This window comes from Thunnus albacares, chromosome 18 (assembly GCF_914725855.1).
Source record: "Thunnus albacares chromosome 18, fThuAlb1.1, whole genome shotgun sequence".
In the NCBI taxonomy this organism is placed as follows: Eukaryota; Metazoa; Chordata; class Actinopteri; order Scombriformes; family Scombridae; genus Thunnus; species Thunnus albacares.
In genome coordinates this window covers 20,786,264-20,808,020 of record NC_058123.1, presented here as the reverse complement: position 1 = coordinate 20,808,020, position 21,757 = coordinate 20,786,264, and the positions used below count along the sequence as shown (strand labels likewise).

Here is a 21,757-nt window from a genome sequence, read left to right as displayed (position 1 = left end):
ACTTTAAACGTACAATATGTAATTTCAGCCGCTAGGGGTCTCTCAATCAAAACAATAACAAAAGACGGAGTGTGATGGCGGTATGAAGTAGCAAGGGATCATGGGAGTTGTTGTCTTTGTTGTTAAAACATGGATGTATGAAGAGAACAAGCGAAAGTCACTAGTGCGCAAGCTCTATGGGCTGCACAATGCAGAAGATCCGGGCACTTTCATACCGGGAAGTCGATTTTTTATTGCGTCATGCGCCACTGAGCAACTTTCATAGGAATGAACGGGGCCTCTTCTCCGACGCTGTATCCAGTTCTCTTTATATATCCATTTGTCAAATGACCAGCTTCACCGGGATAGGATTACTCCAGTGTTAATCATTCGGGATGTTTTTACCGGGAGCCGAATTACCCGCAGAGGTCTCCTCCTCTTCACAACAAACGGACCCGGAGATTACAGGTAAAAACACTGAATAAAGCTGTTTCACCTAAAAAAAATAATCAGTGTTTCTCCGACGATGTACGGCGACCACTGGACGTCCGGTACGGGCTGTTAGCCGAGCTGCTGCTAACACTTGTTCGGTTTATTTCTCTTATAACTTTATATCCAGACGTTCGGCCGGTTTCTCCCGGGAGCCGAATTATCCGCAGAGGTCTCCTCCTCTCCAAATATAAACATACACACAGCTTAAAATTGTTAAAATACTAATTAAAGCTGTTTTACCTAAAAATCAGTGTTTCTCCGACGATGTACGGTGACAACCGGACGTCCGGCACGGGCTGTTAGCCGAGCTGCTGCTAACACTTGTTCGGTTTATTTCTCTTATAATGTAAGATCCAGACGTTCGGTTGGTTTCTCCCGGGAGCCGAATTATCCGCAGAGGTCTCATCCTCTCCAAGAACAAATGTACACGCAGATTAAAATCATTACAATCATATACAAATCAACATTTCTCCGACGATGTTTGGTGACCACCGGACTTCCTGGAGGGGCTGTTAGCTGAGCTGCTGCTAACGTTTGCCTAGTTTATTTCTCTGATAACTGAAGATCCAGACGTCCAATGACTAAAATCCTTCTACCGGCTAAAAATCGACCTAAATTTATCATGACAATGTGGCTTAAACTGAATAAAAGTCAATTTATAATAGTTTCTATGGAACAACGACAATGCCGATGTATTATGTTGTATGTGTGTAAGTTACTCTTTGGTAGACGCCATTGTAGCGGACAAACACAGCGCCGCCGTATGCATCTTGTGCGTGTTTACTCTTTAGTAGAGGAGGTATGACGCCATTGACATCCGACCAAATGAAATGGTCCGTTACTTTGATTAAACTGCAGATTTCTCTGGGTTTGAATATTGTTGGAAACATTTGGGATAAGGTAAGTACACAACTCAACAAAATATATAACATAGGTCTAGTTGTTTTTAGACATTTTAATGTGGAATAATTACATATTATACCTTTAAGAAAGTAACTTAAACTCACACCATGTTCAAGTGATCATTTTAACTCAAACCATGACCTTTCCCTAATCCTTAACGAGTGTTTTTTGTGCCTAAACCTAAGCAGACCTTAACCACAGCGTTGTCACACCATAAAACATCATTATTTTTTACGATTACTGCCAATAGAGGCGGCATGTTAGAAAAGGCTCCTATGGGCCATTATGGAAACATTCCTTTGAGTCGTTCTGGAGTGCAGGTACAAGACGGCTACCTATATGTGGTTGTTTCATTATGAGGATGTGTTGCATTATTTCACCTACATTTACCCACCAATGGCTGGCTGGCACATTTGGAGAAATGCATTAAAAGAACAATAAGAACACCACACACACACTCACGCATACCACCCAACCCCCTCCTTCGCTGCCATAGAAACTATTAGTGGAAACACTGTGGGGACACATAGATAAAGCCTCTCATTGCCAGAGTACTGATCTGTAATCACTGCTGTCTTTTAACAGGGAATAAGACAAACTGGGCCCCAAGGACTGGTTTATTGATCCTGAAGAGGTATCTGTTCACTCAATCTCTGCAGTGTCCAAAAAAAAAATGCACCTTACATAAAATATCATGTTTACATCACTGTCTAGGCTTTCGTTTAGTGTGTTTTCCCCCCTGTTTGAATAGACAAAAAAGGAACACAAGTTTACTCGCTGAGAGAGAAGTAATGTGTCATAATTTGAGTTATTAGTCAAGTCAAACTTACTTGTAAAATAGTTGAAATGTGCTTATTTCTGGTACTATAGACTTGTTTTCTGTGTGTACCGGACCAGTTTAGAAGGCTTTTGCCCAATGAGGTCAGGAGGTTCGGTATTGCAGTTCCTGTATTTGGTCCTATCATGGTCTATTTTAAGTTTTGCTCCATGTTAAAATTTGTTCCGTCTTGCCTTTGGTGTCAGCGAGCTGATAAAATATGCATGGTTTGGACTTTTCACCTTTCCAATTTTTATTCCTTGTATAAATCAAAGGAAAATGGAGCCTTTTATGGTTGGAGCTCATCCATGTTTGATGTGCAGCCAGGAGGGAGACCTAGATAATAGAAGCTATCAGAGACATACAGCGCTGTGTATGTGTGTGTGTGTGTGTGTGTGTGTGTGTGTGTGCATGCACAAGCAAGCGTGTGTGTGTGCGTGTGTATTTGTGTGAGCGTGCATGCATGTGTGTCTTCTTTCGGATTCAGTTTCATTCCCAGGCATTAATGGACTTGAATGTATTACGACGTACACATTCAGAAGGTTTGACACTGAGCTAAATGGGTTCACAGACACACAGACACACACGCATGCACACACACACATACATGCATGTATTTAATAACCATATTAAAATTTGACTGCAGTAAAATGCAACAACATGAGAGCCAGAGTCAGCCACTGCATCAAATGAGGTCAAGCAGTCAAGAATTTCTTTTTCCTCTATTTCAGACAGATGTTAAAATGCACAAAGACGTTTGACACATGTGATCTTAAATATCTTAACTTATGCATCATCCATTATGACAAATTCATCCATTCTAAGTATTTGAAACAGGCATTGATTTTTCTGCCAAGGAGACTACAAAATAAAATAAAATACCTCTAGGGCAATATCACTAAGCACAACGTGATCAAAGTACAGTGATGTGATTCATCATCAGCCGTGGTGATAACTGATCATCTGCAGGGATTGTCCTTATAGAAACTTCATTCATATTTCTATCTGTGCATTTTGTTGTGGCCCTTGGCAGCTCGTTCTCGCTGTGTGACAAAAATCAATAGTCATTTTAGAAACATGACTTAATAATGACTTATTACACACTGTCATGAGCACACTGCTGTTGATGTGAGGGTCAAACAAGCTATTTCTCTGAGAGTTATGTTCATATGCAACCATTATTTACTAGCTAAATATGCTTCGCCACCTGGGGTATATTTTTACCATCATATCAGCAAAACCTTCATTGTGAACATATCTGCCAAAATCAAACAATGCTTAGGAAGGAGCGCTTCCTGGATTCAAATTGAGTATGTTTAAGGTGCTCTTTGGATAAGGATAAGGATGTAGACAAAAAAAAAAAATACAAGAAAAAAACTCCAAGGCACTCTCCTTTAAAACAACTAAAATGGCTTTATTGTCATGGCATGGTCATATCAGACATTTTAAACCATCTTCGACACGTTTTACCATCAAGCCTTCATCAGGGAGTGTAATCTGCCAAAGTTTATTGTTATTGTTTTATTGTAATGTTTTCCAAGTGTCTGCCTGAGGCAACTGAAGCATCATAAAGTTATGTTTAGGCAACTAAAGGCACTTTGATAAGTTTAGATTGAGCACTCTGAAACTAAATTATAATCAAATCTGCTTCCTCACTTACCCCTAATCATGTCTTGCCATGCAGATAATTGTGTTTTTCTTTGCCCAGGTTTTAAAATATCTGTCATTGAGACAGATAATGCTGCCTCTCCCAAAAGAATGGAGGTGAATGGAATTCCATGTACTGCTCATGAGCATTGAACAATTAGATTTGAAAACAGCAATATGTCTTACCGGTGTGCCTGTTATTCAGGATAATCCACAGACCTTGATGTCAAGTTATAATAGGACTAGTTTTTCATCAGAGGGTTGTTGCAATAACAATAGCATAAATATGATTCCACTGAACTGCTGTGGTGGCAGACTTTCAGATCTGAATGTCTTAAAATCTGGGCCATAACACTGAAAGTATCTGCATGGCTATCAATTCGGGTGAACCGACCCATTGCGTATGAAAAAGTCTGACTTTAAGTATAAGATGAAACACAAATTCCAGCCTTGAATGTTAAAGTAAAACACTTTGTACGCCCATCCTCCTACACATCCTCTTTTTTTGTCACACTACTCTCTGCAATTTATGTGCATTTGCCGGTGAATATAACCCACAATTATGATTCACTGTATAGAAATAAAATTCCAAGGAGACAGAGTTAAGCTGAGGGGCACTCATTCATTGCACATACATTATGTGACATTAACAAATGCGGAACAGACATACAGAGACACTGACTGAAGGAGAAAAATTGTCACATGCTCAAATGGTAGACACACATACACACACACACCTTTTTATTGAAATACAATATGCAGGTGATGCATTGCAGTCATTAGTTGTCTATGCAGAGCTCAGTGAATATTAAGACAAATGGGGTGTTTTTCACAGACGCCAAGACATTCTTACAGCTACTAACTCCAGTATACATATCTGAGGAAAACCACACATTTTCATATAATTTACTGTAAACTACGCAAAACTGTTGTCCTCATTTTGTAATATTACTAGGAATTTGCATTTTTGTGTAAAAAGTTCAAAATTGACGTGTCACATTTTTCTACTCTTTTGTGAGTTGAAGAATTTTGATTGAACTCAAATGTTTCAAATGTGGACCAAATCCTCCTTTGTACTAAAACATTCATTATCTAATTTGATGTGAACTTAAAGGGAGAGTCGGTCATTCTTGAAAAAGATTGTTGGTATTTGAACTAATCACCCAAACAAATACTACCCCTCCCTTCATACTCCTTCAGAAGATCTGCCCCCCAAAATTCATGGACATGCATTGCCAAGGCAACAACCAAAACAGAAATATGGTGGACTGAAGACTGTCATGTCCTCACAGACAACTGTTCTGATGACTTCATCCTGTCCTGTGTACAAGCATGAACGCCCCCTGCTGATTTGCTGGAATAGTGTTGTGTTTCCCATTTACAGAGCCAGGGCTGTGTAAGAACCAATTGGCAACATCCAAGGCTGAAAAATGAAGCCAATGCTGAAGTGCCAAAAACAGCAGTTCCTAAAATGGCCACTTGAGGCTGGCTTCAAAAGCGAGTCAGTCCCCATAGACCTCCATGTTAAAATGCCCAACTTTACAGCAGAAATAAACATGTTTACAGCCTGTTACAAAAACGGTTTTGGTCTCTGTAGCTAATTTCCCCTTTCATGATAACTGTGTGGGGGGTGATTTTTTTTTTTATAACTCACATGTTTTTAATTTTATTAAGCTGTAAAGTTATGCATAATTGAGGATGCGGCCGCGTGGAACCACTGACGTTACCTTTAACCGAATTACATTAAACTGATTGGTCTGTATAATGGATAAAAATTAACCTAATTACTCTCCATTGTATTTAATTGAACTACTCTAAACAAAAATGAATAATGCAGGATTTCAATCTCCTGAATGATAAAGATCAATAGATGAACTACTTAAACAGTAAAAGATGCATGTCTAAAAAGCAAAAATGCTGTGACTTGATCAAACTGAGAGGAACAGCTGGCCCTGCTCTCCCTCTGGACATTTTCACAGAGGGTTGTTGCTGCTTTGCATTACTGTATGCAACATGCTACACCCAGTCAAAATTATGAGTATGCACACTGTGCAAACATTACTGTGAAGGATATCACAAGATTGATAAACAATGTCATGTGCCTTAACATACAAAAGCAGCAGTGTTTTAGTGAATTTGATATAAAGAGGAGAAAAAATATATCTAGTTGTAGGTGTTAAATGCATTATTCTAACATGATGAAATAGAAGATCCTGCATCCAGGACCTAAGTTGCCAAGCTGCAGCACTACCATAGCTGACAATTAGCTGAAATACACATACTGTATGTATATATCAGTCTACAATACAAATCCCTGAAACATACATGCACACACCTGTACCTGTTCATACAAAATTTGGAAGTTTGAATACAAGAAGAATAATAGACATCCGAGTAGATTAGTTACACTATTGCACATCATAAAACTATTGTTCAAAGCTAACTTTTGGTTAATTAGGCTTTCAAAACAATAAAACCTGCAGAATTATGTTCCATGTGTCACACTTTGAAAAGGAACCTGTTATGCGATTACCTAAATTGAATAACGTACCAGTATTATATCAAAAAGTAAAGTGACAGTGATCCATTTGTAAGATGTTATCTGCAACACTGTTACACACGCACACACACACATTTTGTACTCGTGTCCAGTGTGTGGGCAAATTTATCCATGCATGGCGGGGCTGATTATGGAGAATGTATGGCAAGCAGACGCTACAGAGGATAATTCCCTTCCAGCTCTCAGTGGGTAATGTCAAAATAATTATCAGACGAGACAGCTCAGTGGGCAGGCAGCACCTCTTCATTATGGAGCGAGGTGGAGGAGGCTAACAACCTCCATATTTGGCAGTGCACACCATACAAGGTTTGATGTGAAACTGTTCAAATCCTTTTTACCTTTATCCTTATTTTTTGATGCTCATTTCGTGCTTCTACAACATGATCCTTTCATGCTCACGAGTGTAATGTCTCGGCCGAACGCCTCTGTCTCTTAGACTTCTCATGGAACATTGTTTTGAGTGATGCATTACCAGGTGAAGGCTTTTGCAACACACCTGCTCTCAAAGTGTAATGCATATCGAGTATCTGCATATGGAAATGGGCTTGTGAGAGTTTTCAAAGGGTCTTTTTTTTAAAGATGCAAATACAGATAAGGCTCTGTACTCTTATACTGAGACCAAAAAATCAGGTCAAGGGCTAATCTATCGAGGGATATTACAACTCCGTTACATAATGGTCAGATTTTTTATTTTTTTGTTCACAGACATACAGTATTGCAGACATATTGGTATAATTATAACATAACATAACATTTTTGCATCACAGCACATTCATTTTCATAAAGTTATGCAGTCGATTTTGTTACTTAATGGGTTTGATTCATGAATGAACTTGTAAAGACGCTTGATTTTTTTCCTAGTTTGTTTTTATGGAAAAAAATCAGAACAAAGAGTGTGCCCAGCCAGTTCAAATATGTGTGTGTGTAAGTGTGTATGTGTGTCAGACAGACCTCATTACACCAGAGAAATAGCTGTGCGAGGTATTGTAGTTGTTATTAATATATTACCTCCCTGTGTCTCAGGTTAACTGCACTTTCATCTCACCTTGACCGACCTTCCACACACACATAAATGCACTTACACAAACTCAAACACACACACGCAGAGCCATTGCACCAAAGGGACTTCACATTAGTGACATTTCAGTTCATATGATTGACTGCTTCGAATAAAGGACCTTGGAAAAACATCTGGGCAAATGACAAGTACGTCCCTCTGGCTGCCTTTGTATGAAGGAGACTGATACTGTGGGCAAGAGAGAGAGAGAGAGTGTGTTTTTTTCACACGACGCCACACAAAGACCTGCCAGACTGCTACCACTGGCAAGGTTTCTGTGTGTGTGTGTGTGTGTGTGTGAGAGAGAGAGAGAGAGAGAGAGAGAGCGAGAGAGAGAATGTGTGTCCTTGCCAGCCACTTGACATCACACAGCCCTCTCATGGCAGGCTTCTCAGATCAGTAGCAGAATGGATAAGGCAATTTACCAGCAGCTTATTTGGTCCGGGTCAGACCTTCCCTAACAGTTTAATGGGTGTCGAGAGTGGCTGCTACACGGAGGAGAACAGCTTTATCTGTACATATGCACCTTGGGCTCGCATCTGCATGAAAAGTGATTTTAAATATTACATTTTGACAACTAGGAGCCAGGAATTGGATGCTAGAAAACCATGATCCTGTGAATAACAGAGAAATATGTTTTCTCACTAAATACTGCAACTTTTCAATTCTGACAACAGGCACGGGGACTGTTCTGACCATAATATTGGACTCAGAGACACTCTTCTCCAACTGATTATACAGTTCATTGAGCATGCTATGTATACCATGTCTAAACACTGTTGAGATTTCAATATCTATGTTACAAATATGCAAAATAAATAAATACTGTATATCCCAATGTTTTGTTTGTGTACATAAAATTCATACATCCTAAATTTCTTTCTAAGGTGAAAAGTAAAAAGAACATCGCGTTTCACAGGTAGTGTAATTGAGAATTGCAGTATTTGCAAGGAAAATGTGTTAATGAGCATATTTACTAATAATCTACACACACATACACACACATACACACAAGCTGTTAGTATTACAGCTTTGAGGATGATTCTTTTCTGGAAAAAAAAACAATATAAATGTGCTGGTGACTATAAGACGCTTATAATATCTCTGCAAGTTTTGGCATTTCAAATGGTTGGATAAAAGCCACTTTACACTGTAAAATCTCTCACCGATGAGCGATGTGGGGCTTTGGCGACCAAAGACAACCTGAGGCCAAATTCTGACAGAAATTTAAGAATAATTCTCACAATCTGACTGCTGCTACAACCCACATCGACAAACTAACCAATCAGAATTGACACAGAATACACGCGGTTTTTTGAATATGGTTTAGGGAGAAAACACACTCGTTCACATCAATATGTTCACGGCACACAAAAACCAAAATGATGGAGGTGAAACGAAAAAGAAGTTTACGTGACTTTCCTGCATTTTCAAAAGATCAGAGCGACGCAGTTGGATGACGTGAACTAATGACTCGCTTCTGCTTTATTTATTTATTTTTTTCTATTTACATCATAGCGCTATGATTCACCATTCAGCACACAATCTGAAATGTCCCATATTGATATTGTAGAGTTGGACACAGATTGCAGCCAAGATTTTATCATAGGAATCTTGCACAAAATGACATGCAATAAACTAAATATGCGATTGTTGTTGTTGTTGCACAGTCTAAAGGCGACTTAATTCTGCTTCACAATAGTACTGCCATTTTGAACAACAAGCCCACTATAAAATCTGCAGCAACACTAGCTTTTTTACTACAGAGTACTTCCTGCACCCCTTTCCTACCAGGCTCGTACATCATTTTTTTTCCCTTTAGACAAATTGGATATAATTTAACAGCTCACCTCAATTAAACATCCGACACAGAAACAGGCACAGATGTAGAAAAACATATACAGACAGAGAAATGCATCTCTATATTCACAGACATTCCTACTTGCACATACTTGGACAAAAACCCATAGATTCACACACACCCACACAATCACACCCAAACTGACAGCTAAGGATCTGGTGAAGGTCATTCATAATGATTAAAGAGGCGTCTCTGCAATGATTTTCAAATGACCCTCGGGACGCCTCGACCACTGATACCTCTTCAAGAGAAAATTACTTTATCGTGCCCTGGGATACCTGACTTTAGACTGACACAGTGACAGTCTAATAGACAGTGAGACAGTAAGGAGTGGCAGACTGGGACAGAGATGTAATGGCAAGCAGAAAGCCAGACGGGAAGACCTAATAGAGTCACAGACTGAATGTCATGCAGATATGGAGATGTACGGGCATGTAGCAGTCAGGCAGACGGAGCCGGTCAAAACAGAGGCAGACAAGCAGGCAGGTACGTGAAGACATGCAGAGAGACAGCCGGACTAGCCCAAAGCAAGAAACCCGTCCATCCAAGAACAATCCCAGTCAGCACCAGTGGGAATATGGCCCCAGTGCAATATCCACACACACACACACACACACCCTGAAGCTCTTTTCTTCAAGCCGCTGATACAGAGGTTTTGGTAATAGCCACGCTGATGGTGTGATGGCTAATTTCACCTTCATACACGTATTTTATGTGTGTGTACGTGTGTGTGTGTGTGTGTGTGTGTGTGAGTACTGTAATAATCACCTTGAGCCATGCAGGCAGTGGATTCCCCCAGAGATCAGCTAGGCTTGATTTGACATCGTAACACACACACACACATACTGTAACCATTTGGTGCTGATATTTACATATAAACAAGCAGTGTAAGAACATAGCATCACCTTCACACATGACTCAAGGTTATCACAAAAATCATAAATAGACATGTGACTTAGAGATTTTTTTAATATATATTGCAAAGGAGATTTACAATAGAAAATTGCTTAAATGTGCCTTAAGGGGATAAGGAAAAAATAGGAACTGTTCATCACATTCTGTCTTTACAATTTTGTAAACAAAAGCTTGTATTAGCTTATAATATTTGGTTTAAATGTCAACTCAAATCACCTACTACCACTCCTGGATTGCCGGGAAACAGATTGTAAAGGATAGTCTTCTAATAAGATCATATATACTTGTCCTGTTCACTGTTAGCCAGGCTTTCACACATTTGGCTCATTTGTATGAGGTAGATCACACAATAACATGAGCTGCTGACATCAGCAGCTAATTTCACTGCATCTGATGGACACATCATTGCCAGAGCTTGCATCATCAGGTTTTAAAACATCATGCATTTTACAGATCCTCACAGCTCATTATCACCATAACCCAGCAATGAACTGTATTCTACTGTATTGTGTTGTCAGTCATTATGTACTACTGACAATTAGTTTTTTGCATACAATAGATGGGGAATAGATGGGGACAGTGTTATCTACCATCTTTTCTGGTACTTGGTATATATTTGATTTTCTCTAGACATCAACATCATTTATCCATCTGTCTCCATTCCTCCCTCCCAGTTTGTGTCCAGACAAAGAGAAAAACTGCTAACTAGCTCCCTTGCTACCCTGACAATCGCTATCTCAACCAATAAGCCATAACTAATTGCATTGTTGGGAAATGTGTTTTAGCAATTAAATTGTGTGGCTAAAATAGCTCATTACATAGAAACCGACAAGGGATATAAACACGGACGAAAACAGATCATCTGACAAAGTACATTACAATGAATCACAGCATGTAGTTGCCCTATTAACTGATGAAAATGAACTGCAATAACAGTAAAGCTACACTGCATACAACTGCAAATCATTTAATTACTAATTGAATTATGTCCTATTTGTCACTGCTAAAATGAGCAAGGTAAGACTTTGTATTTACAATATTTGCCACTTTCTGTGAGGCAAACTGAAAACGTGCATGGCTTTGTCACTGAGGACATGGGTTAACAAGATACAAATCTAGAGCCATGCTAGCGGCTCTGTGAGGGGGATGGGATGGGGATGGGATGGGAATGCACTGGGGATATGGTAAATGGACTGCATTTATATAGCGCCTTTCTATTCTTCCGAACACTCAAAGTGCTTTACAACACGTCAACATTCACTCATTCACACACACATTCATACACTGATGGTAGAGGCTGCCATGCAAGGTGGTACCTGCTTATCAGGATCCAATCTAATGTACATTCTCACACACACTCACACACTGCTGGTGCAGCCATTGGGAGCAATTTGGGGTTCGGTATCTTGCCCAAGGACACTTGCCTTGACATGCGGACTGACATGCAGAGGAGCCAGGATCGAACCGCCGATCTTCCGATTAGTGGACGACCTGCTCTATCTCCTGAGCCACAGTCACCCCTGACAGATATTATCTTCATCAGTTTTCATGGCAATCCATCAAGTAGTTGTCAAGATATTTCTGTCTGGATCAAAGTGGTGGACTGATTGGCTCTCGCCATCCCTAGAGCCACACCGCTAGTATCATATAGTGACCCCTTTTCAACAGGTCTTAGTAGAACACGAAGCCGCAGATTTTTATTGTTGTGTCACCCTAAGCTCCGGCACTTCGGGTGCCATACTCAACACATAAAGCAACAGTTAATGAAACCCCTGTGGCAGTGGAAGACAATGAAAACCACATCCAGAGTTGATTTTTAAAATTTTTATTGCAAAAATATAGAATTTGATAACACACTACAAAAACATCAACACAAACATAATACATGACAGTCTCAAAGACAAACCAATAGCACATCAATTGCTAAGTATTTTACTGTGCTTTCAATGAATCACAAAACAGTTACTCAGTTGTTTAAAACCTTATGTGTGAATTACCGATAAAACGATTATTGTCTTTGACCAGGGGAAAACCTAATAACCGCATACCTGTTTTTGTATGTCAATACTTTTAGTGAAAGCTGCACATTTTTCCCTAAGACCATATGTGTAATGACCCAATAAATGTACCTATTTTCCACTTCCTGAGAAGTTACCTATTCAGTTGTGAAGTGGGCAGGGGCCATTGGTAACAGAAGTATTTTTCCCAATGCAAATTTGCATTTCAAAGTTTCCTTTTAACAAAAACATCAGTGTTACCCAACGCAGAAATACTGGAGTCTCTGATACGATTATATCACTCATAAATGCTTCAACTTACAGTACCAGTCAAAGGTTTGGACACACTATCTCATTCCCTAGAATTAAGTGTGTTCAAACTTTTGACTGGTACTGTACATTAGCCTTGAGACTTCTTCTGTCAATTAGGTTTATCAAATGGCACAAAATGCTACAGTATCCACAGACCTCACTGACTGTTGCTATCACAAAGTTGTCAGTTAAAGATGTGAATTCAGTTCAAGGTCATTGCAAACATTTCATCCCTGCAACCAGGAACAAAACAATACACTGTAGTTTGATTCAAAATCCAAAAGTTGCCATTAATGGTAAGATCGGAGATTGGATGTTAAGTACTACAATGGATTTTAGGATGTGATGTTGTTTATATAAAGTTGATGTACACAGTCTTGAGCCTTTGACTTTTTTCTGTTAATTTGAATTTTTATCAGCAAAGTTGTGTATTGTCTGAGCTATAGATTCAGCTAGAGGAACTTCTTGGAAATGCTCAAACAGCCAGTCACAAATAGTTATACTGTCTAAGGAAAAGATTACTACCAGAACCTTGGCCCCTGATATAACCCAGCCCACTTCCCAGCTTTATTTCTGAGGTTTTCAAAGACGTCAACACTATGTTTTTCATCATGATAAAGTGTCTTAAAACCATTCAGATGTCAGTGCAACCTTTTTATGGTTGTTATATTCCCATGCATTTGTGTATGCAAACATGTTTTTTGCTAATAATATCAGGTATCAGGTATTGCTTTTGTACATTTGCTAGAATTCAGTCAAACCTGCTGTCTAACAGTTTATGCAGTGTTTTTTATCATGGAGCCAAATCCAACAAACCCCTAATGTGTATAAATGCGAGAACTTTCTGTGTATACTGACAAGAATAAATTACATTATCCTCTTCTGAAAGTCCATTTCCAACAGCAAAGTTTTGTTGATTGAGATGTTACACCAAATGTGTTATGTAATTTGTTTGACACTACAAAATTGGCTCCTGCATAAACACTTCACTGCATGGTTGATGGAATTCCAGCTGGCAGTCACTGTAGAGTAACAACACATCATTAAATCTTTACAAGTCTTTGCTGGTTTGCTGTGCTTTGTTTCTTCCAGTTAAATGAGAATTGCTTTATAAGAGATGACCAGGATAATATCACGTCATTTCAAAAGTGCTGAGAATATATCATTTGAATTATGGAAAATATTTTGCGCAGCAACACCTATCAACTAAACCGTATATTAATTGTTGTTTGCAATAACAACAAATCAATACCTTTTTTCACACTTTTGTACTTAGCAGTGGTTATGCTGAAATGTCACAAACACTCTTAGACAAAATGCCGGGCTGTAGTGTGTTGACATCATGGGCTAGTGCTATTGACCTCTTGTACAAAATCATATCATCCGCTCACTGTCCTAAATAATTTTTGTCTAACCTTGTGATTATGCTCTGAAGGTGTATCGTTGTGCCATACACAAGAAAATGGTGCTCTACATCAATGATGCTTTAGTTTTCTATATATTTAGCTTGGATTTGTTTTAAAAAAAATATTACCAATGCTTTGTGCTTAAACGTCAGATTTTACACCATGGGAAGCATTGAGAATATGAATGGATATAATCAGCATCAGGGAACACATTATAGTAATTACTGTATATAGTAAATAATTAAGAGAACTTTGACACTAGAAAGTCAGTCACCTATAGACATTTTTAGTCAAACGGAAGGGCAACAGATTTCTCATAAAGTGCAAATTAAATTAGTTCCAACATACACATTGTCTGACATTCTTCTTATTGCCTGTAGATATTGTTGGCAAAAAGTAAATACATAGAAAGCGGGGCACAATTGGGGCATAGCATTTTGGCAGGGGAGGAAATAATGGTGCTCGAAAGATGAGAGGCACTTATAAGGGTGTACTATTCACCAATTGTTCATGCCCTAGGCATAGGTTTTAAGTTGAAAATTAAGTTGAAAAGGATGGTTGTAAAAAGCCAATATCATGAAATTTGGGTAGGATCAAAACACTGAAACTTCATCAACACCTATGGTATTCAAATGACTGAGGAGACTTTAATTTTAAAACATGCTGGGTGGGAAATTAAAAGCACCCAGCATAATTACTTTCACTGTACATGCCTTATATTGTCTAATATAAAATGTGCACCATATTATTGATGCAATCCCCCACTGAATTAAACATCTGCATAGCCGCAATAGTCTACATATATGTTTTACTGCCAAAAAGTTAGCCAAAAAGACTAAAGACTGGGTGAATAAAAAAAGTACACTGGTTTGAAAAAGGGTACAAAACCATAGCCATAACATTGCAAAACAGTTACTGTTCCCCACCATTAAAACTACAGTATAGTATATTAATGCACAAGCTTGAGCCAAACCTCCAAATTGATAAATGTAGACTAAAGAGACTATGCAGATGTTTATCTTTCAAGCAAACTCTCACTCTGGTAGAACATTTCGACTTTTAAAAACACATATAGAATATCAACTATGACCATTCTGCACTCATATTCTTTTATGAAACCAGTCAGGAAGTACGATCTTGATATCAAGTGGAAAAATTCAAGCATCACAAGTGAGGCATCTTACAGCCACCAAATAGGCCTTTTATACTTTGAGTCCTCCTTGAGCACAGAGGGAGGTCTAATTGTTTAAAAGTCAAACATGTTCTCTAAAAAAGTGAAATACCCCTTTAAAACCTTACATTCTTCTTGTGTGCTTTGCTATGCTTTCCATACAGTCAAGTGAGTGTCCCCCTCTATACCACCTCTTATAAAACTAGCTTTACAATCTCATTTTGTTTCCACTCTCATGCCACAGCACTAGCAGTACACTGTGTATAACCAAGAAAAATATTAGCATGTCATCTCCAAAGAGGATATATATATCTACTGTCAGAACTCAGTCCCTGCTTAGGTGAACACAATGGTGAAAAGGGTCAAGTTTTAGCAATAAAGCACTGAGTAGCAATGTATAACATACCATACCAAAGAGAAGTAAAGCAAGGGCTTGATCATTGACATCATTGTATACCTTTAAACCATACAATACACCAGAAGTTCATATATCAATCCCTGTGAATACTTCTCCAGCTTTTAGAGACAGAGTATTTACTACTGTCTCATTTAGGGCGGCAGAAAATATTTCAAGGTCTTGCACCAAAACTTGATATGAAACTCAATCACCAACAACATAACATGACTATTAGATCTGTCTGCATACCCCTTTGGGCCCCTTTAGTTGGGGACAGATGTGCTGGTTGTCCCCACTTGACAGTGGCCCAGGTCTAAGTAGCAGAAATGCTGATTTAGAATATTTGTTGTTATTAACTAATGTGTACTACTCTGAGATGCTTGATCAATACCAACTTGTCCACATGATGGTAGACAGAAGAACAATGCTCCCTGCTTTAAATATATAATACATTATATACATGAAAGACATGTAGGCAGAGCTGCTCAGTAGTCCAGGAGAGAGTATTATGATGAAACACAAACTGTCTACATCGTTTTTGCTCATTTTTTTAAACAAGTATAAATAAATAAATGATTATCAAGTTGTTCAATATTGCCTCCTCTTTTTCAGCAGTCCTGTCTGAGTGAGGTTTATTGTGGTGTGGCAGATGTGTGGTGGAGAGAGACTCTGCGGCGTTGTGAACTGAACAGATTGCTGAGGGTTTTCTGCGGTACCTGAAGGTTGTTGGTTCTCTGTGAAGGCTCCTTGAAAGTCTGATTGCACTCTTGAGTGAAGGCTGTGTGGGAATCCTTGTAGAGATTCCATGAGAATCTGAGAATACCAGTTAACAATCCCACAAGAATCTGGGTGATCCTTTCCAAGAGAATCTGAGTGGCAAAACAACTGTTTCATCAGGATCGACTGAACTTTCCATGTCTTTCCATTGAATGTTCCAGCTGAATCCTACTAGAATTGCCAAAGAACAATATGGGACATTTCCATTAGATCCTGTGCGACTGTTCATTTTTTAATGTCCGGTGTAGCTGTTAGAACTTGCGTGAAGATTAATCTGAATCTGGGTGAAGTATCCGTCAGTATCTGAGCAAAGATTCCAGTAGAATCCGCTCTGCTAGAATCTGAGTGAAGCTGTGAGAGATTTGATGTTGTTACTATAACCTGCACAAAGGTTCCTCAGAATCTGAGTGAAAGTTCCATTAAAACATGCACATCCAGTATATGAGGCAATTTTCCTTTAGACTCTGCATGGTTCAAGAGGTGATCTGCCAAGATCTCACTGGAGATTCATACAGATATTCAGAGAAAAGCCGCCAGAAAGCCAGCTGAATCTCTTGTACAATCTGCAGTTTCATTTAGATGCTCATTTTATGGACCAGGATGGTTCTTTTGCCACATTCTATTCCTATTTGACAACATTTACATATCAAACAGTTTGATGGTGCAGCTGAGCATTGTGTTCTGTGTAGAGCTATACATTCAGCCAGAGGAGCAGAGGCAGAGAGTATCTGAGTGTCTGCAGCCTTGTGTCTTTTCACATTTTTCTTTTATAGGCTCAATAAGACCAAAACCCTTCTGGACAAAGCCAGACCAAGGGAAGTTTCCTTGTCAAAAGTTGTTATATTTTCAATTTCAGCTACTTTCATTTTATACTCTTGTCTTGCATTGTGTTGTAAGGTAATGAAGTATATGATACTTAGTATGAGTCTTGACCTTTCGTGCGCTGTACAGCTGGTTTAGAACTATGTTCTTGTGGCATGAAGACCTGCCTGATGCAAGAAAACAAAAAAAAACAAAGCACATCAACATGGCAAAGCATAGATTGAAAAGATTTCTCTGTTGGTCCATTAATACATGTTTACCCTGCCTGAGAATGGTGCTCAATTCAGTGACTCCTGACTGAACTGTACTCCCCAGTGAGCCCGCTGGATGAAACTCCCATATTTGTGATACAGCCAAAAAGTGCTGGTTGCTCTCAAAGCCAGATCTGCTGTCTATGTTTCACGTTTGATCTGAGAGAATCCAAACAGTGCACAGAGATATCAGAATCCCCAAGATTCACACAAATGGAATAATTGGAATGAAATATCATCTTCCCTTCATGTTGCACCACTCAGTTCAGTTCAGTTTGGTTTTTAGCGCTGCAATGTCTAATGTCCCTAATGACACCACAAGCAAACTCCACACATATGAACCACAAAAATGTGGATCCACCAGTTTTGATCCATAAACATTGGGTTTCCTTGTCCGTAGAAAGTGCTAAGCCGCTCTAGGTCCAACAGCAAATCGGAGTCTTTTCGTCACATACTAGGTCCATATAATGTGTGCGTGTGTGTGTGTATGTGTGTGTGTGCGTGCGTGCGTGCGTGCCTGTACATATGCATCAGATGTTTACAGTAGAGTTGGTGTTGTTCATATTGACTCTCATCTCCTGAATGCTAGTGATGATTTTTTTCTGATGTCCAGCCAGGTTCACTCCTACTCTCCGCAAATCCCTGAAAAACAGCAAACAAACAACAAGACTTTATTTCTGAGGCAGACCACTAATAAATAAAGCAATGTATAAAATGACTTTACCTAAACTTTTCAAAAATGTCTCCAATACAAGGTTTATCTATAATGTTTTAGCCAACTTGTTTTTTGGCATTTTGATACCATTTTTGGGTGTTTTATGTAATAATATTCACACAAGGCTAAGCTCTTAAAGATGGTTTTACGAGCATGATTAAAGCAATGAATAACTTTGCTCCCTGAGTTATGCCTGCATGTCGCACTGATTTTCTATAGCTGTCTCTATCTTTATTGCTAAAGGGTGCCGGTTTTTCAAAAAAATTTCACAGGCTTGCAAACTTGTAATAGATCCTGCATTCTCATTTTGCTTCGACCTTCACAAAACTTTGTGACAATGTTCATCACTTATCTAACTAAAAAACAACAAAACAAAACAAAACAAAAAACACTCAAAAACCCTGTAAGAATTAAATAGTGCTGACCTGCTGCAGGGAGTGTCATTAAAACTGCATTGCATATTGGATTGTCATCATTCGAATCTGGGTTATATATTACTAAAACATGCATTACTAAACTTTAAAGAGTCAGTTCACCCACAGTTTTTGTAAGGACTACATTCTTCTGAATTGTCCATATGAAAACTGTTGACAGTGAGTTTGTTGACTATCCAGAGTAACTGGACACAGCTCCTGGAAAGGAGCTGATTTTTTTTTTAAAGTAATTTCTCACTGCCATAAGCTCCACGGACAAAATTCTACCCAACTCTGTTGCATTTGTGTGGCAACAGAAATCTCGGAGACACATATCTAAAAACAAAACTATCTTGTACATGTGTTTGTTTGTGCTGTATATGCGTACTGTAAGTGGTCTTACTCAGATGTCATCTGAGCCACTGTTTCCAGTGAAGAGTAACCTCCTTCCATGAAGAGCTCAGTATAACGACCCATCTTGATGGTGTCGAGCCACTCCCCTACAGTCTTGCTCCGGGCGTTGAAGTCCCCTTCTACACTGGCATGCTCCACTAGCAGGTTGGAAACCCTGGTACATGCACGGATATAAAGTACAGAGAGTGATTGATCAGTGCAATCAAAGAAAGAGTAAGTAATGAAATTAAAACACAAGATTATATATCTCAGATAGATCCATCATTGTCCTGTTTCACTTCATTATCATAAATGTTTTTAGGAGCAGGATTCACTGTGCTATCAAACACATTTTGAAGCTTAGAGCTGAGCTCAACAGCCCTGGCAGTTACCACTGAGGCTTCATAATGCTATTTATGCACCATCATGCAGAGCTGAAAATGCTGTCTATTCAAAACTTTTTTGTAATTCAGCTCACTCTTCATGGTAACAAACAAAGCGCTCCATGCTATCAAACAAAAATGTTCACGCTAGCTAACAATATTCTCCACACTACAGCTAGAATAGGAGTGTCATGTGGAACAAGCACCGGCCTTGCTGGTGTCCCTTTAATCTGGCTATCTGTCATATGTTATTGCACGGGCTGTTAGGTAATGCCTTGATTTATTAAGTGTGTTCCTGCGTGTGTTTGGTGTGTGTAAGTGGAATAGAGAGATGAGAAAAAAAAGATCTCACATTCATTACGTCTGCAAAGAAATTAAGGTAATGAGTGTGTCTGACTGAAGGTCTACTTCAGAGCACTTACAGCCATTTCATGCCATTATACACTAATGCAATGTATATACATGGTAGGGAAATACTAATTGAATGTTCAAATGTTCTGATAGTCTGAGGAAACCCCACTGAATAAAATTCACACTAATGCTTAATTTGACGAAAATTGAGCCCCTTTCATTTATTTCTCTGCTCTTCTTTGCCAGCGTGCAGTGATCAGAGACTTTGTCCAACCTGATTTAATTATGCAGTTACACAAGACTTCAATAGAGACTCTATTTACATTTCATCTGAACAACGATGACTCTATTAACTTGCAGCACTGGGTTTAATTCACTTGGGAAAGAATAGGTCTTTATCTTTTCAAGATAAAAAAAAGAAATGTCGCTAAAATGTCGGTTAAAGCATCACAGTCTCATCCAAAGCCAACATACATCACATTTTGACAAGATTGAAACTAATTTACATTTAGCAGTGGTTCACTAGTTGTTACTTCAAACAATCTTTGAAGAAAGTGGAGGTCTAATATTTAAAATAGCACCAACACATCAGTGATGTTCCCAACTGATGTGATAACTACAATGCAGTCTGCTTTAATACATTTTTATTACTAACTTAATCAGTATTAGACATGAGTTGAATCTCTTGGACCGGATTCTGCACAAATATTAATGAATATGTTACAATTACATACATTTATATCATATACATGTCAGTGTAATTGTTGGCTGTTGACTGCTTAAATAAAAAAAAATAATTTATGTGATTGACATGTGCATCCAAGCAGTTACCATCAACATTTCAAAGAAATTGATTTATTGTTGTTTTTCTGTGCGAATTCCCACCTGTGTGAGGAGTTGACTAGTTTTTTTAATGAGCTGGGGTTGCGAATGAGTTTGTCTAGTAGACAGACAATCTCATCGAACTTGGGGCGGTTGCTGCGTTCTCGCTGCCAGCAGTCCATCATTAGGTGGTACAGGGCCTCGGGGCAGTCCATAGGACCTGGCAACCTATAGCTCTCCTCTACTGCCTTTATTACCTGCAGACAGACAATGGGATGAGGAGGGACAGAGGAAGGTTAGTTTTTAAAAAGCCACAAGGTTGTACAATACCTCAGGACAGTCCCAAAGATCTGCCAATAATGACTTCCCTTAATTTCCGCTTAAAGTAAAGAAAAGGAGTGAGGTGGAGCGAATGAGTGAGAGACTAGTACCCCATTTATACTGACAGTACAAAAGGGTTACCAGACTGGAGAGCAGTCAAACCCCATATGTAAATCTCAGTCTTCCCCTCCCAACCTGGAGCCTGCTTCAACTTCACCTTTATTGTCCCCAAGGAGAAATTTATCTCACAGGCAGGTAAAACACAGAACACACTTGAACATAACACACAATAAAATACATATTACAAAGATATGCAAAACATATGCTAAAGCACCACACACACAAGCTCACATAAAACAATGTACATCAGTGACAGCATAACATAAAACCTGGTGTACATGCAGCCGTCATCATCCAATCAAATCATCAATGGCAAAAACAAGATCACCGTCATCATCCATGAATGTTATGGAAAACCGATCATCGGCTGACTCATCCTGAGCCTGTGAAGGCACGAAAGACTCAAAAATTCCTCACCCTCTTAGGTCTGGCCAATCAGAACTGAACCTTTCTCTTGTTTTCAGACTGAAAACAAATGCAGCTTTGTCAGTAACCTTCTTTTATTTGACCGAAACAGTTCATATAACCTGGATATAGGCATGGAATAAGCCATGCAGACACTGAATCTTGATTAATGGTTAAAATGTAATGATGAGCTTCGATAAATTTGTTCAAAGGATTCTCAACTTTGGAGACATTTGATATGATTATCCAACATACACCAAAAGATTGGGCATCTGATTCTTCTGTTCTAACACCTGTAAGACCTTTAAATAGATAGATAACGACAGAAACCAGTAAATCTACTCCATGGATGAAACCTGAAGAAGACAATCAATCATTTCTTAGGTATGGAGAGGACACAACTTGTTTGGCACCTGAAAATGTAATAAATTCCACAGCAGGACCACAACACGCCTCAGCAAGGTAACATT

The 21,757-nt window shown here is 38.9% G+C and overlaps 1 protein-coding gene and 1 long non-coding RNA gene across 2 annotated transcripts in view; one reads left to right on the top strand and one right to left on the bottom strand.

Moving 5' to 3' along the window:
* The first annotated feature begins 411 nt into the window (after positions 1-411).
* LOC122968406 overlaps positions 412-21,757 on the top strand; it is a 28,858-nt gene continuing 7,512 nt past the window's right edge. The window contains exons 1-2 of the long non-coding RNA XR_006398824.1: positions 412-447; positions 1,960-2,008. This is a non-coding gene — a long non-coding RNA (uncharacterized LOC122968406). The remainder of the gene's footprint in view (positions 448-1,959; positions 2,009-21,757) is intronic.
* LOC122968405 (ephrin type-A receptor 5) overlaps positions 12,041-21,757 on the bottom strand; it is a 70,510-nt gene continuing 60,793 nt past the window's right edge. Inside the window, exons 17-19 of the mRNA XM_044333597.1 lie at positions 20,505-20,698; positions 18,896-19,060; positions 12,041-18,006 (exon numbers count right to left, since the gene is read on the bottom strand). Of these exons, the coding sequence (XP_044189532.1) occupies positions 17,895-18,006; positions 18,896-19,060; positions 20,505-20,698 (471 nt within the window). The 3' untranslated portion in view covers positions 12,041-17,894. The remainder of the gene's footprint in view (positions 18,007-18,895; positions 19,061-20,504; positions 20,699-21,757) is intronic.